We start from the raw sequence: 15,585 nt of genomic DNA on the forward strand, positions 1-15,585 counted from the left end.
AGAAATCCGCGAATACGTGAGTCCACGAATATTGAGACCGCGAATATGGGGAGTTTACTGTAGTGCTAAAACAGTTTCTACAGTGCATGATAAGAACATCGTGAGGATGGAGCCGGCATTAGCGTTATGGATAAAGAACTGCCGTAAGAACCTCCTCCTCAACACCAACATCATTTGCAAAAGGCACAACAACTCTAACAGCACTTTTCGACTGGCCGCGACATGGAAGGTGGCGACAGGAAGCAGACTTTGTAGACTTCAACAAAGCCACCTAAGAAGAAGAGGAGGAGGAAGAGCCACAAGCAGGACCATTGTCAGCTCCCCAAGGTTTTAAAGCCAGCAAGGGGTGGTTCCACCATTTTCAGAGGCAGTTCCAACTAAACAATATTTCTCTGCATGGGAAAGCCGCATCAGCAGACACGGAAGTGGCCGCGAAATATCCTGAGAGCTTCAAGAAAATCATCAGGAACAAGGGCTACCATCCACAACAGGTATTCAATATGGACAAGACTTGCTTGATCTGAAAAAAGTTACCTTCCTGGACATATCCCATGAAGGATGACGCCAGAGCTTCCGGGTTCAAGGCCCAGAAGGATAGGGTCACCCTAATACTGTGTGGGAATGCAACTGGCTTCATGCTAAAACCAGGCCTCATTTACAAGGCTGCAAACCCCAGGGCCCTCAAAAATATGCACAAGCACTTGCTGCCTGTGTTTTGGATGCACAACCCCAAGGCCTGGATCTCCAAAGTCCTTACAGATCACTGGTTCATTCAGAGCTTCATCCCTCAAGTAGGCAATACCTCAACAACTTGTGCATAGAGTTCAAGGTGTTGTTGATTATGGATAATGCTGGTGGCCACCCTGTGGATTTTTATTACAAGGGAGTCCAGCTTGAGTTCCTCCCTGCAAACACCACCTCTCTCCTCCAGCCTATGGACCAGGGTGTGATCCGTGCCTTCAAGGAACTTTACACCCGGAACTCCCTAGAGCACCTTGTGAATGCAATGGATGCTAACAGTGAATTTACACCGTATGAGTCTTGGTGTATATTCATGATTGCCACATCTGACCATCATCGACTGATTGCTGAATAGGAAAAAAAAGAGAGACCCTTAATGCGTGATGGAAGTTGTGGCTGGAGTGTGTTCATGATTATAAGGGCTTCTCTCCTGAAGAAATTCAACATTCAGCCATTGATAAGGCAGTCCAATTGGGAAGATGAAGTAGGCACCCTCAGTGATGCCCACTCTGACACCCTGATAGACCAGATTTGGAGAGTTGACAATTTGGAAGAGCTGACGAAGTCTGCTAGCAAGGAAGAAGACACGCCAGGTTCAGGGGACGAGCAGGAGGATGAGGGCCTGCCTTTGGAACGTCTGTCCCAGCTTATGAGTATGACCAAGGAGCTGAAGAAGGCACTTTGGCATGGGATCCTTATATGGAATGCTCCATAAAGTGTTGAAATGCCTTTGATGCAGCAGTGGCGCCCTATAATAACGCCCTTGTCAGCATGAAGCAGCAGCGACAGCTGCTGCCTATCACCATGTTTATCAAACATATGAAGGACGCTCCAAAGCCTTCCAAAACCCCTGAAGAAGTGTCTCCCCAAGCCCCTGAAGAAGCACCTGAAAAAGGGGAACAGGCACCCCCAGAGATCAACTCCTCTGCTTTGCTGTGCAGTCATATCTTCATCATCATTCATCCGACTGCACAGCTAATTCATCTTTATCTTTAATCAACATTTATCACTGGTGAGTAACCATATGATTTAATCTTTATTATTAATCATTATTATTATTATTATTATTTAATCTTATTAAGCTTAATACTATTTGAAAATTAATACTTATTATGACATGTATTATTATTACAGGCACAGTATTATTATTATTTTGGTCTATTACAATCATCCTATTCAACTGGGTGGTTTTTATGGTGCAGGGTTCCAGATTGCATCTTGCCTCCTATGAGTCTATCACTTTTCTCACTATGCGCGCTGTTTATAGTAGCACATTTTTTTGCATGAGTCCTGGAGCTACTTTGGCATCTAGTTTTTCCAGATTCCTTTTCAGGGATCTTGGGATTGTACCTGGTGTTTCTAAGATTATGGGTACAATTTCCATTGGCACATTCCATATCCTTCTTATTTCGATTTTCAGGTCTTGATACTTATCAATTTTTTCTCTTTCTTTCTCATCTACTCTCGTGTCCCATGGTATTGCGACATCAATGAGTGATACTATCTTCTTGATTTTGTCAATCAACATCACATCTGGTCTATTGGCACATATCACCCTATCTGTTCTGATACCAGTCCTAGAGGATCTTTGCCTGATCATTTTCTATCACTCCCTTAAGTTGGTGTTCGTACCACTTATTACTGCAAGCTAGCTGGTGTTTCTTGCACAGGCTCCAGTGGAGGGCTTCTGCTACTGAATCATGCCCCTCTTTGTACTGGTTCTGTGCAAGCGTTGAACATTCGCTTGCTATGTGGTTTATGGTCTCGTCTTTTATATTGCACTTCCTGCATATGGGTGAGATGTTATTTCCATCTATTGTTCTTTGGACATATCTGGTTCTTAGGACCTGATCTTGTGCCGCTGTTAGCATTCCTTCTGTTTCCTTCTTGAGTTCTCCCCTCTGTAGCCATTGCCAATTTCATCGCTGGCCAGTTCTTTGTCTGTCTCGTGTACTGTCCATGCATTGGTCTGTTGTATCATTCCTGTTCTGTTTTTCATTCTCCTGTCTCTGTATATTTCTGGGTCTTCATCTAATTTTATCAGTCCTTCTTCCCATGCACTCCTTACCCACTCGTCTTCACTGGTTTTCAGATGTTGCCCAGTGTTTTGCTCTTGATGTTGATGCAGTCCTTTATGCTTAGTAGCCCTCTCCCGCCTTCCTTTCGTGTTAAGTATAGTCTGTCCGTATTTGCTCTTGGGTGCAGTGCTTTGTGTATTGTCATGTGTTTTCTAGTTTTCTGGTCTATGCTGCGGAGTTCAGCCTTCATCCACTCCACTACTCCTGCGCTGTATCTGATTACTGGTACTGCCCATGTGTTTACGACTTTCGTCATGTTTCCGGCATTGAGTTTTGACTCGAGTATCGCCTTAAGTCTCTGCATATATTCTTTCCTGATTGTGTCCTTCATCTCTTGGTGTTTTATATCCTTTCCTTCTACTGTTCCCAGATATTTGTACCCTGTCTCATCTATGTTTATTATTATTATTATAAATTCACATAATACAGCCATCCTTTTTAATAAGACCTGTTTAAAAGAGGGTCTACTCCCTTCATATTATTATTAATTATTATTATTATTATTATTATTATTATTATTATCTAATCCTATTAATCTTAATATTTGAAAATTAACTTATTATTATTATTACAGGTATAGTATTATTATTACTGTTTAATCTTATTATTTAAACTTAATCTTAATATTAACATCTGCAAATCATACATTAAATAATATGAAAATACAGTAATTAGTGAACATTGCTCCTCGAAAAATCTGCGAATAGGCAAATTTTCAGTGAATAATTTGGGAATACGTTCCACATCAAAATCCATGAATAGGTGAAGCCGTGAATGCTGAACTGCAAATAGGCAGGAGTCGACTGTATAGGAAATAAAGACAAAACTGATCCTCCACAAGAAAAACCGAAACCTTGAGAATCTCTTTATCTCCAAAAACCTGTGCTGGGACTAATCGTTCCCCAATACTCCCTCAAGACTTGGAAAGAGACCTCTAGTATACAAGGCAGTTCTCTTTCTCCTATATATGGCTGCAAGAACAGCAAAACATTATTAAAAGAGGCTATATGGAGGCAGGAATAATAAAACATCTTAGAAGAGGCCTCCTTCTTGTGAACTGCATTAAAGCCATGAACATACCCAAGACAACCTTAGTGAAATGCAGCACAAATGAAGAAACTCAAAAACTAAATCATGACCATTTCTTCTTTTGGTTGTACACCAGACACCCAATTCATCAATCAGCAGAAATACAACCAACTTGCCCTCTGACACAGAAGAATCAGGAAATATGGCTTAACCACCAAACATGCACCAGAGAGACCAGGGCAAAAACTAAAATGCTTGATGGTGGAAGAGCAGTAGTTGACTGCACTGCAGTAACTCCTGATAAGCTTCTACCAAGGGCTGAAAACTCCGCTACAGTCATTGATGACGAAGCCACTTGCTCTGGCTCAAAAGGAGAACTCTGATTTGGCTGAAAACCTGTAGGCTCAACAAAAAGATCTACATTCTGATCAGAAAAAATCTCACAACAACGAAAACGTTCCTGAACCATGGGGGAATTGAAACCAGAACAGCAACCAGCTGTTTAAGGAAGAAACTCCCGCAACTGAAAAAGGAGCTGAAATCCTCAAAGCAGAACGATGATAGGTTACTAAAGGCAACTTCCTGCCTACCAGAAAAGGAGCCAAAATAGAGTGCTCTGCCAAAATCTCTATTGGCAGGCAATAATCATGCAGGCATTAGGCACACAAACAACAGTTGTGAAGGTGATAGGTGCATAGGAGATAGTCACCCAGGCAATGGGCACACAGGATAGGTGCGCAAGCAATAAGTGCAAAAACAATAATTGCGCAGGATAGTTGCACAGGCTCACAAGAGGGGCAACTACAGAATCTACAGACTGAGGGAGAAAACCTGAGGGGTACAATGCACAAGAGAGAGGTGCCCAGGGGTGCAGCATTGCAGCAAAATGCGCAGAACTTCGCTAGACACAGGCAACCAGTGTACATTCATGATAGCTGAAGAAAGCCACAATACACAGGAAAGCAGACGAGTCTAGACTTCTCTCTAGAAACTACGTGATACCAAATACTAGTCTTAATCTGCTAATGATCCTTAGCTACAAAGGATTCAAGAACAACTACCCTAAAAAGCACAGGAAACTTTCTTCTACAAGTCATCTTTAGCTGATTTCTTACTACCTGGTAGCAGCAGCAAAACCAACATAAACATTGCCAGATGGAATCGAAGCATCACTCTATCAAGTGGAACCAAAGTGGTTAAAATTAAACACAGGAAAAACACCAGGTGACTCCTCTTATTCTCTCCCGAGCGATCCTATTGAAGAATGAATTCTGGCGCCACTAACGGCGGAACTGGCACTGCTGGCATTGGGACTGGCACCTCTGATGCCAGACTGAACAAATGAAAGAGGCAACAGGCACATACAGTATCTGCACCACTTTCTGACATGTCCCAATTCCCTGTTGCTCCAGGCTAAGAGGGAGCAAGACAGGATGGGCCACGGACAAGGCAAGCCACAAGAGGGGGCGTTGACCTTTCCTCCAACATGGAGATATACCTGAACTTACCGAGACTCATGGGAGAGTAGCACAGGATAAAACAGAAAACCTAGCAAAACTTACAGCAAGTGAACATGAAATATGACACAACCCTATCAAATCTAATGCCCTGAATCATTACCTTAGTTGGAGTAACAGATCAAAGAGAAGCAGCAGAGGACCCATCTAGTTACTAGAAGGGGAACCAGACAAAACATACAACCCTTTAACTCCTTTAACATAAGTCTTACAAGACCTATCCTCATATTTAGCTGTTTCTACAAAATAACAAGCTCTCTTCACTTGCAGTCAATTTCCGCATGATTCCGTTAGACTATGATTCACATCGATTATTCCAATTATGATCCTTCCCTCAGCAGTACACGCATCTAATGAGGGTCAATAAAACTGCAATGATGCCTTAGAGGTTCTTGCCAATCAAATGTTCAAAATAAAATAAAAGAAAACCCAACACACACCAACAGAAAACCGAGTACAGTGGGTCCCCACTAGATCGTGGATCAGCATTCATGCCTACAGTTAATAGCAGGTTTTTCTGTGGACTGTATCTCCAAATATATCGCGGATAATTCACTAATTCGCATTTTTTTTGTAGAACAATATTCACTAATTACTGCACTACAATTTCATTTTATTTTCATGACTAAATACATTTTTTATGGTACAAAAATTATTAACTTTCAAATATTAATATTAAGGTAAACAGGAAAATAATCCTGCAAAATCACAAAACAGCTTACCAATGTACATAAGCACCTCAGTTCAACCCTCTCTCTATGAAAAAACAGCAAAATATCAATAAAATGTTTTGTCATTTACAGAATCCATTTTTACTGTATTATACTGATCTATTATTTTCATCGTAATATAGACAGTCCCCGCTTACCAGCAGCATTGATTAACAGCATTTCGGTGTTACGGTGCTTGGCTAGCAATGTTGTTAACCGGATTTTCGGCGCCAGTAAGTGGTTTATTGGCATTGGTAAATGGTTTATCAGTGCCGATAACCAGTTAACAGGGCTGTTAAGCAGTTTATCGGCGCTATTATCGCTGATTTTCAGTTATCAGCGATTTTCGGTTAATGGCGCTTGGGCAGGAACACAAGCCCCACCATTAACCGGGGACTGCCTTTGTACAAAAAATCGATCATCCCAACATTTGTAATTGTTTTTACTGTAGGTACATGTTGGCATATTTTTTTCTTTTTCTTTCTCTGATTTACTGAATTGTACTTCATTACAAGTTTAGTTGATTCTATGATTATCACAAATTTCCTCAGCTAGTTTAACCAAGTCTCTCTCTCTCTCTCTCTCTCTCTCTCTCTCTCTCTCTCTCTCTCTCTCTCTCTCTCTCTCTCTCTCTCTCTCTCTCTCTCTCTTTATGTACAAAATTGAAAATAATAATTCCATTAATACATTCATAATTCTTTTAGCAACCAAAAAATTATTTTCCTAATTCTTTCAGTACAGTATGCGCACTCAGCTGTCTCAGAATGTCAACATTACAAATGTCATGACAATCGGTTTTCATTATAAATATTACGATGATAACAGATCAATGCATGTAGTACACTATAAATGGATTTTGTAAGTGAAATAACATTTTATCAATATTTTGCTGTGTTTACATTAATATCAATATTTGAAAATTAGTAAATCATTGTAACATATACATACAGAAGAGAATATTTTATCACTCTTGATTGCATTTATAATTTGGTACTTTTTTTCACTGCATATTTAAATATTCAAGTACTGTGCAGTACAGTATTTAACTCTTACTTGTGAATTCCCAATGTTTCCCCTGTCTACTTGTGAATTCCCAATGTTTCCCAGAAAATGGGACAGCTTCAATATTGTATGAGAGAAAATGGCTATGCTTGAATGTAGGAGGGACTTAAGTTTAGTTTTCTCACATAGCTGTAAGCCATATATTCTTAAGGGTAATGTTGTGAGATGACTTTGAAATTACATTAAGGGGTTTTAGGATGATAGTTTAAGGTATATTTGGTGTTTGAACTATTAAAATAAGCAGTTATATGCATTTTTATGGGGAGAGACTTAACAATCTTTCTACCTCCTACTGAAACTGGTGACACAAGTAGACTGACAGGCTACAAGTGTTTGTACCTAACAGTTCCCCTGGTGGGAGGTGGGGGAAGCAGATGGATCAAAAACAGGTATTTATAGAAAACCAAGTGTTTTTTCTTTTTATTTTGCAATCTGTCAACAACCCACTATCATGGAAGTAAAAGCTATATAATGGAGAGGTGAGGCTTATTTTAAAATAATATTCTATACAGCAATAAATAAGGTAGTTTAACCAAATTGGTATCTACATACCTTTTATGCACTGGATCTGTTGATCAGCTGTCAATTTTCCACGAAGCAATCCTGATTCTTTTAGGGTCTTTAACTGTTTCTTGATATTGTCCAAAGCTGACGAAATCTGAAGTAAAAATACCATGCAAACTAACTTCACCCAAGAATACAAATTTGTTACATTTTTTTTATACCAAAGTGATCGATTTCAAGGCACATAACAACACCAGCTTGTCACTGTTAATAGTAATGTTTTTAAGGAATTACTAATAATCTGTACCTACCTCTTCAATCATAATAACAATCATGAACATTTTAACAAGAGACTGTCCCTTAATGGGATTACATGTGAAATGAATTTTCTTCATTTTTCTGTCCTGAGCACTTTCTACCTGAATTCCCATTTGATCAATCTTCCTTCAACCCCATTTTCCACAGTTTCCTTAATTTTCCCACAAGTCTTCCTTCAACTACTAATATATCTACTTCACTAACTGTTCTTCATCCTATCTCATCACCTACCCAAAACATCTCAATCTTCGGGGTCCAAGTCCATTTTCCAGCCTATGGGCACCACCTCACTCTGCCACTTCCTCAGTTGCAGCATGATTTTCCCTCTGCACTCCGGCCATGATTCTTAACATTATAATAGTCACCCTCTTTCAAAATCTCATTATTTTGCTAGTGCCATGCTTCTGAAGCACAGGGTAGTACTGTATGGGCCTTATGCATTCATCAACTCTTTGCTCCGACCAGGATGTTGCTACTTTTTTCTTTTATCATCTTCTCAATACCTGCTTCAGAGAGCAATGTGCCGCCAAGGTAACATAAATGTTTTCCCTCCTCTTCTATCTAGCCTTCTACCACAATATCATTCGCCACCTCTCTCTTTTCCTTAATTGTTCTTATGCATTTTTGGTATTCTAGATAGTGCTGGAATGTCATTCCTCCTAAAAAACAGATTTTGATGCAGGGAAAACCTATTTTTGGTAGCCCCTGTGAGCCCTCAAAGGAGTTACCTCATGGTCCCTAGAGGGCTCCATAAGATAGACCAACCAATTTCAAAGAATTCTCTTCTAGTTGATCTTGGCCAGTATAGAGCACATTGACAATGATAGCGTATAGGACTCAAGTAAAGAGGGCTCTTTCTCTCGTCTACAGTGACTGCCTAGGTTCAATTCCTATTCTCAACCTGCGGATGTGGCAACAACGCATCACACGTCAGCTATTATTGTCAACCAAGCAATCTGAGTGAGACTATTTACTCATTACTCTCTTTCAGGCTATGCAGGATAACTATTCAACTAACCCCATTGCCTTTTCGTCAAGGAAAGTGGGTGAGCTTGAGGACTCACAGTGGCTACCAAAAATGGTTTTTTCTTACGTCAAAACTTATTTTTTGATAGCGTAGCTGCTCTTCGTCCTCAAAGGAGCTTACCAAAGTAATTAGCAGGTGACGAAATGGCTTAAGCTCTTAAATTTCAATCCCAACAACCCATATAACATTTTGGTCCAAGGTTAAGCCACAAGTTATTAACCACATTCTTTATTCCAGATAACCATAGGGTTTGGCAGTAAAGGACATGAAACTAAGCACAAACGTATAAATATTAGGATTTAGTTCTAAAGTGAATTACCTAAATATGCTGGGTGTGGTTGTGGTATTGTTGCACTTTTCTCAGTGATATCTAGCATACCCTCTACATCAAGAAGACCCCTAGTTTTCTGCCATAGTGCCTAAGGGGTCAGGACTTACCATACCACCTACTAAAACATAGTGTAGTCAAATTTGTTCGAGCTCATGGAGACATGTTTTAGGAATACTGTTTCTGATGACCACCTTGTACGCTAGGAGACTTCTTTGAAAGAAACATTTCCGAAGAAAGCCAACGATGCACTTACTTTCGAGATGTCGTGCGACTTAGGAAAGGAATAGGGTCTTGCATTTTAATAAAGGACACTTAACAGTATTCTCAGCCCATGAAGAAAGAGTGGTTTGTTTGTGCTAAGGTGTAGGAAAATCGAACCCTCTGGAATGTTTGCTTTGACCTCTAGGTAGACCCTAAGTGCCTGAACCAACCACAATGTTTTATCTGACAAATTCAGCTTCCTTATCAGAATAGGAGACTTCGTTTTTAAAGGGTTCTCATTCTTGGCCAGGAATGATGGGCCAGGGGACAATAACAAATGATGGTTAAGTGTTTGAGTGATATCGCGTTCTCCCCGTCTAAGAGAGTCCAGTTCACTAATACAAGCTCCTGCTGCCAAAGCAGTCAAGATCGCCTTTTGCAACATATGAAGATCGCCTTTTGCAACATATGAGTTGTAGTTGTATTGGGCCCACTGAATTGAGGGGTTGACAGAAGCTTAAGTACCTTATTCAGGGACCAGGTAATTGGAAGCCTTGCAGGAGCAGGAAGATCAGAGAAGGAAAGTAACAATTTCTACAATAGAATCAATACCAAACCAAAGGATGGATAGCATTACTGTATTGAGAGGAGGTACATGCTAACCTGACCTATTCATGCAGGGACATTGCAGTCCTGTTGTCCAAGACCAACAAAATTTGTGTCCCTTTTGGAGGTTTCAGCTTTCTGAGAGACAGAAAGACAGCTGATATGACACCTCCTCAGAGCAGGTGACCACCTCCCTGCTACCTGACAATCCACCCAATGGCCTCCCCAATCCGTCAAGGAGGCATCCATGTGGATTATCACTTGTACAGATGGAGGAGCCAGGGTAACCTGTTTTGCCAGAGACCCCTTCCAAGTCCATGGCTGGAGTATCTCCCCAACTTTTTGACTCCTTTGATGAAGCCGATTGCAAATCTTTCTTGTTGCATGTGTTGTGGTGTAGAATAGACAGGGAAATTAGATAGAAAAGAGAGAGAGAGAGAGAGGGAGATAGAAAGAGAAAAAGTTAGGAGAGAGAGAGAGAGAGAGAGAGAAATAAAAATAAAGAGAGAGGCAAAGAACACAGTGATAACACCCAAATGCTGTTGTGTCATGTTATCAATACGTGGGATGTTTACATGAACTATTGCAGTATATCGTGTTGAAGCCATAAAAACAGTCGTAAAAGTGAGAAATAATGGCCTCGCGATTGAAGCTAACCAAAACATGAGTCAGCACAGTCTAAATGCTTACAACAGCTGATTCTATAGCCCCGCCTTCTCAGGAAGGTGTTTTCGTGGAAGTTCCAGGAATTTGGGGGTTGGCTCAAGTGATGTACTTCTTCAACCTCCAATCAATTATGTTTGGGAGGGGTCTTTCACACACCCTCCTAAGATCACCTCCTATCAAGTCCTCTAAGGAGAGATTTGAATCACACCCACTACAGTCCTTCCAATCAGCTACTTGAAGGGGAGGCCTTGCAGATTAGTCCTTCCAATAAGGCTAGAAGGAGGTGGAGATTGCAGATAGCAAGTTTTTCTTGGGGGTTCGACGAGTTAGAGACCTACGAGGAGAGCAGAGTCAGAACTGTGTCCTTCAAGGGAGAGCACGTCTCCCCTCGCTTCAGTGTTCCCCATATAGACTTAGTCAAGAGTAATTCGTTTTCTATCATTGTACTGATCTTTATAATACTAAGTACTAATTAAAGTGAAGAAATTACCGATCTCGTCTCTATACGCCTTTCTGAGAGATATCAATACTTATAATAATAAATAGATAGCACATCATCCATGAAGAAAATCTGAAGGACACCTCGAAAGAAACCAAGGTAAGAAGAGAAAGACTAAAATCTATACAAACACATAACAAAGAACATAAAAAGGGAGAGATAACTCCTAACACATGTGATAGCCAGAATATTTACATTTTTTAGTTGCACAACCTGAAGATTGGGTCTACCACAGATACCCATCATATGTTCCAACTGACGTCTGAAAATGCTGAGCAGTGCAAGGAACCTTTTCAGGTCCTTCCTTACTCTGTTCTAAATATTGGTGAAAAGAGACAACTGGCTGTGAAGAGTATCCCAACAAAGTTCCAGCCACTGGAAGCGTCTGCTGGGTGTCAGGCGGGATTTGTTCCAATTTATTAGAAAACCTTTTGACTGGAGTCTGTCAACTAACACTCTTAGGTTCCATAAGCACTCTTCTCTGGTAGGCTGCCAGATTAGCCAATTGTCTAGGTATGTTACCAGTTGAATTCCTTCTTTTCTGAGTTCTCGGACAACTACTGCTGCTAATTTTGTAAAAACTCTTGGGGCAATGTTTAGCCCAAAGGGCATGACTCTGAATCTGTACATTTCCTTCCCTATCCTGAACACTAGGAAGCTGCGGAAGGGAATGGCGATAGGGATGTGCCAGTATACGTCTTTCAGATATATAGAAGCATTCCCGGTCCCCTGTGGAATGACTGAACATACTTGGGCAACAGCAGTCATCCGAAACTTGTGGCAAACAATGTTTGTTAAATTTTGACAAGTCGAGGATCACCCTCCGTTTGGAAGAATCCTTCTTGGGGACACTGAAGAGACATGCTTGGTGGCAAATATATGTATGTTTCTCTATGGCTCCCTTTAAAAGGGCATTCTGCCCATAATCTTCCAAAAAGGGGTCCGATTTTTGGAAAAACCTCTTTAGAGGGAGGAGGATGAGACCACTTTCACCCTAGCTCATTGAAGATAATACTATGTCCCCAAGGGGAGGACTTCCATTGCATGTGATGCTGCAGCAACGACCCCCCCACCGTGCAATTTCTATTGAGCTCCACCTCTTCCTTTGCCTTTGATAGGCATTCCAGGAGTTGCTTTTCCTTTTTCCAGGTAGGAGCATCTTTGAACACTTCGAAAAGGATGGTTTTGCTACTGTTGTCCCTTCTGTTTTTGAGGGAATCCTTTAGGGGTGACTGGAGGCTTAAATGACTCCAAGTCATAATGAACCTTCTTTGGTTTAGGAAAAGGAAACTCCCTAGTCCTTTGCTTCCCGAGATTCCCCTTTTCCAAGGAGAGCACATATTGTACAATTCTGTTGTCGAGTTTGTTCACTGAGTTGAGGCACAACAGACTCCTCAAAAAGGTCCTTACAGAAGGGGGTAGAATGTAATATGGAGGTTGCACTGGGAAGTGACATATTGGAGCCTGCCAATGTTTCCATTCGAGCCTTTATGCAGCACTCTAGAAAATCATAGTGCCCCATAGGGTCCACGTAAGTGATTTGGCCACAACAGCAAGTATTGTTTTGGAAGATTCTAGAAGCCTTCTAATGGCAACTTTCAGCATAGTAGCAGAGGTTATGATACTGAGGAGGTGGAGCCTGGCAAGAAATTTAGCTTCGGATATAAACTCAATCCCAGCTATGATATCTTTTCCTATTTAACATGTCCAATAAATTTTAGCAAAAGTGGAAAATTCCACAAAAATTTATCCACAGAAATATATAATCATATATGAGAATTCCTGGGGTTCAAGAGCCGCCCCCAACCACGTCAAGATGGTCCCACATCAAGGGGGAACTGTATACTATAAATCTAATTTGTTTATCAGGCCCACGCTACTCGCAAGTCACAGCTAAAGCTATAGGCTACATAAGACAGTACTTCAATGAAAATATTTTTCCAAAGGAAAATTTTTAATAAGCTAGGTACTTATAAATTGAGTACAATTTCAATGCCCGTTATATGAAAACATAAAAGTTTAATAGTCACACAGTCAAACAAACATAACAAACATTTTCCTAGTGACACCGCTATTGGTGGAGCAATACCTGCTGAAAGTAGGTCTGTGAAGGAAAACATTGTATAATCTGATACAAGTTCCCTGATATTAAAGATAATTGGGGAGCGTTATAAAAAAACTATTCAGTTTGGTAATTAAGTTCTAAAATTAACCAAATGGTTTAATTAATACCAAGGTTTGGAAGTTGAGCTCAGTTAAAAGCCGGTACAACTGTACAGTATAGTGTACATGAACGATTAGGCTACTACTAATCAAAAGGAAAATGAAATAGCCTAGCTTATCTACCCTGTAGCCCAAAATAACTATTAATATGAAAGATATGTAATACCAATGATCTTCTTGAACAACACTGTTTTAAAATCATTATATACACTAAACATCCCTTATTCACAGGGGATGCATACCATACGCTCCTGGGGATAGCAAAATCTGCAAATACTTAAAACCCTTCTAAAAACACTTAGAACTGCCCATTTTGATGGTTCAAACACAAAAAAAAATCTAAAAATCTCATACAGTTATTATCCTACTTACGATGGGGTTAGGTTCCAAAAAACCCATTGCTTGTTGGAAATAACGTATATTGAATATAGCCTACCCTACACCAGGGTATTCAGTACCATGTGTATATATATGGTAGCCTAGCCTACACTAAACATATCGTAATTATTAATATCAGCTAATTCTGGAGGTTCATGCAGACTGACTTATGATAATTTAATACAATGAGAAATTGAACAACAAACATGAATTAGCTTAGCCTACACTATGGTATATCATATACATATATGGTAGCCTAGCCTACATTATACTGTACTCTATATTCACATATTAATATTGTACCATACATACATCAGCGTAACGAATATGTATCTTTTCCATGGATCTTTGAAAATGTTAGGCTTTACTTCACTGTATCCAATAATATTGTATATGTTCTTATATTGCTTTTATAATATAAATTGTAACCATAGCGATCAACGTTTTGGTTTGGAAATCGATTATGCGGTAAGTTTATTTCGCCGTATTTAACTCAGTTCAGAGTGTTTTTCTTGTTTCTAGCTAGCGTAAATGAATCTCTAGATACTTTATTCATGTGGGGCAAGGTTATTTTTCGTTACATGAAGTGCTTTCAAGTCGAAATATAACTTAAATACGCCTCGTTGTGAAATTAATTTAGCAATTTTTTTCGTTAATCCATAACGTTGGCCGTTTGGGGGCATGTTTGGTTTGTGTGAAAAAAATAAAGATTCCGTTTGCCATTTTCACTTGACTTCATCATAATACGAGTTTTACGTATTTATCTTTTACCAGCGTGAAAAAAGCAGTAATCTGTGTTCTTTCATACCCAGTAGTTTTGATTAAAATACTTTCTATCCAATTTTATTTATGGTAAAGTTTCATCCATTTGCTGATGCACGATAATTTATAGTCATTAGCAGCTTGAACATTGTTTTCTCAGCTTCAGCTACAACTTGCAGCTTAAATTTAGCAGTATATTTCCTTGCCAATTTTTAATCCATAGCGAATAAGGGTATAATATAAAATATACGAGTCCTATTCTACTTAACGTCATTTGTAACATAACTACGGTAATTGTTTACTACCGTTCGATAGCTGAAATACAAGCAAAACAGATGTTGTTACCCGATTCGGTTATAAGCAAACCAGCATTTTCTCGTTCGGTTGTTTATGGCTGTACGCATTTACGCAGGAGTATAACGTTACTAACAATACTTTTATCATTCTCTTTTACATTTTTAACTAAAAGATGGGATAAAGAGATGGAGGAAAAGAAGTTGGTCTATTGTAATTTGGTCTCTCTCACTGCCTGATTGTACCCTGCTGCCTGTACCCGCGTGAAATTTAAAAATATTTTCTCAATATTGTTTTATCGGTATTAATTCCTTACCCCATGGCAAAATAGAATTATCGTAAGGCGAATTATCGTAACTCGAGCGCTACCTGGGTACCTGAGTATTTTAATAGTTTTATCACAAAAAGTGCATTTAGTCATGAAAATATGAAAATACAGTAATTAGTGAATATTTATCAGCGAAAAATACCACAAATGGGCAAATTTTCCATGAATAATGTGTATATATGTTCCATAGAGAAATCCACAAATCGGTGAGTTCGCGAATCATGAGAACGCGAGTACAGGGGTTTACTGGACTTCAATATAATTAAACAATGTCTGTCGGCTAACTAAGAATGCAACGTAACACTTAAACG

General features: G+C 39.6%; 1 protein-coding gene across 1 annotated transcript in view; it reads right to left on the bottom strand.

The window, feature by feature from the left end:
* The window catches only part of Had1 (beta Hydroxy acid dehydrogenase 1), a 96,318-nt gene that overhangs the window by 44,920 nt on the left and 35,813 nt on the right, over positions 1-15,585 (bottom strand). The window contains exon 3 of the mRNA XM_067108945.1: positions 7,690-7,795. Within this exon, the coding sequence (XP_066965046.1) occupies positions 7,690-7,795 (106 nt within the window). The remainder of the gene's footprint in view (positions 1-7,689; positions 7,796-15,585) is intronic.

Source organism: Macrobrachium rosenbergii, chromosome 9 (genome assembly GCF_040412425.1).
Source record: "Macrobrachium rosenbergii isolate ZJJX-2024 chromosome 9, ASM4041242v1, whole genome shotgun sequence".
NCBI classification, from domain to species: domain Eukaryota; kingdom Metazoa; phylum Arthropoda; class Malacostraca; order Decapoda; family Palaemonidae; genus Macrobrachium; species Macrobrachium rosenbergii.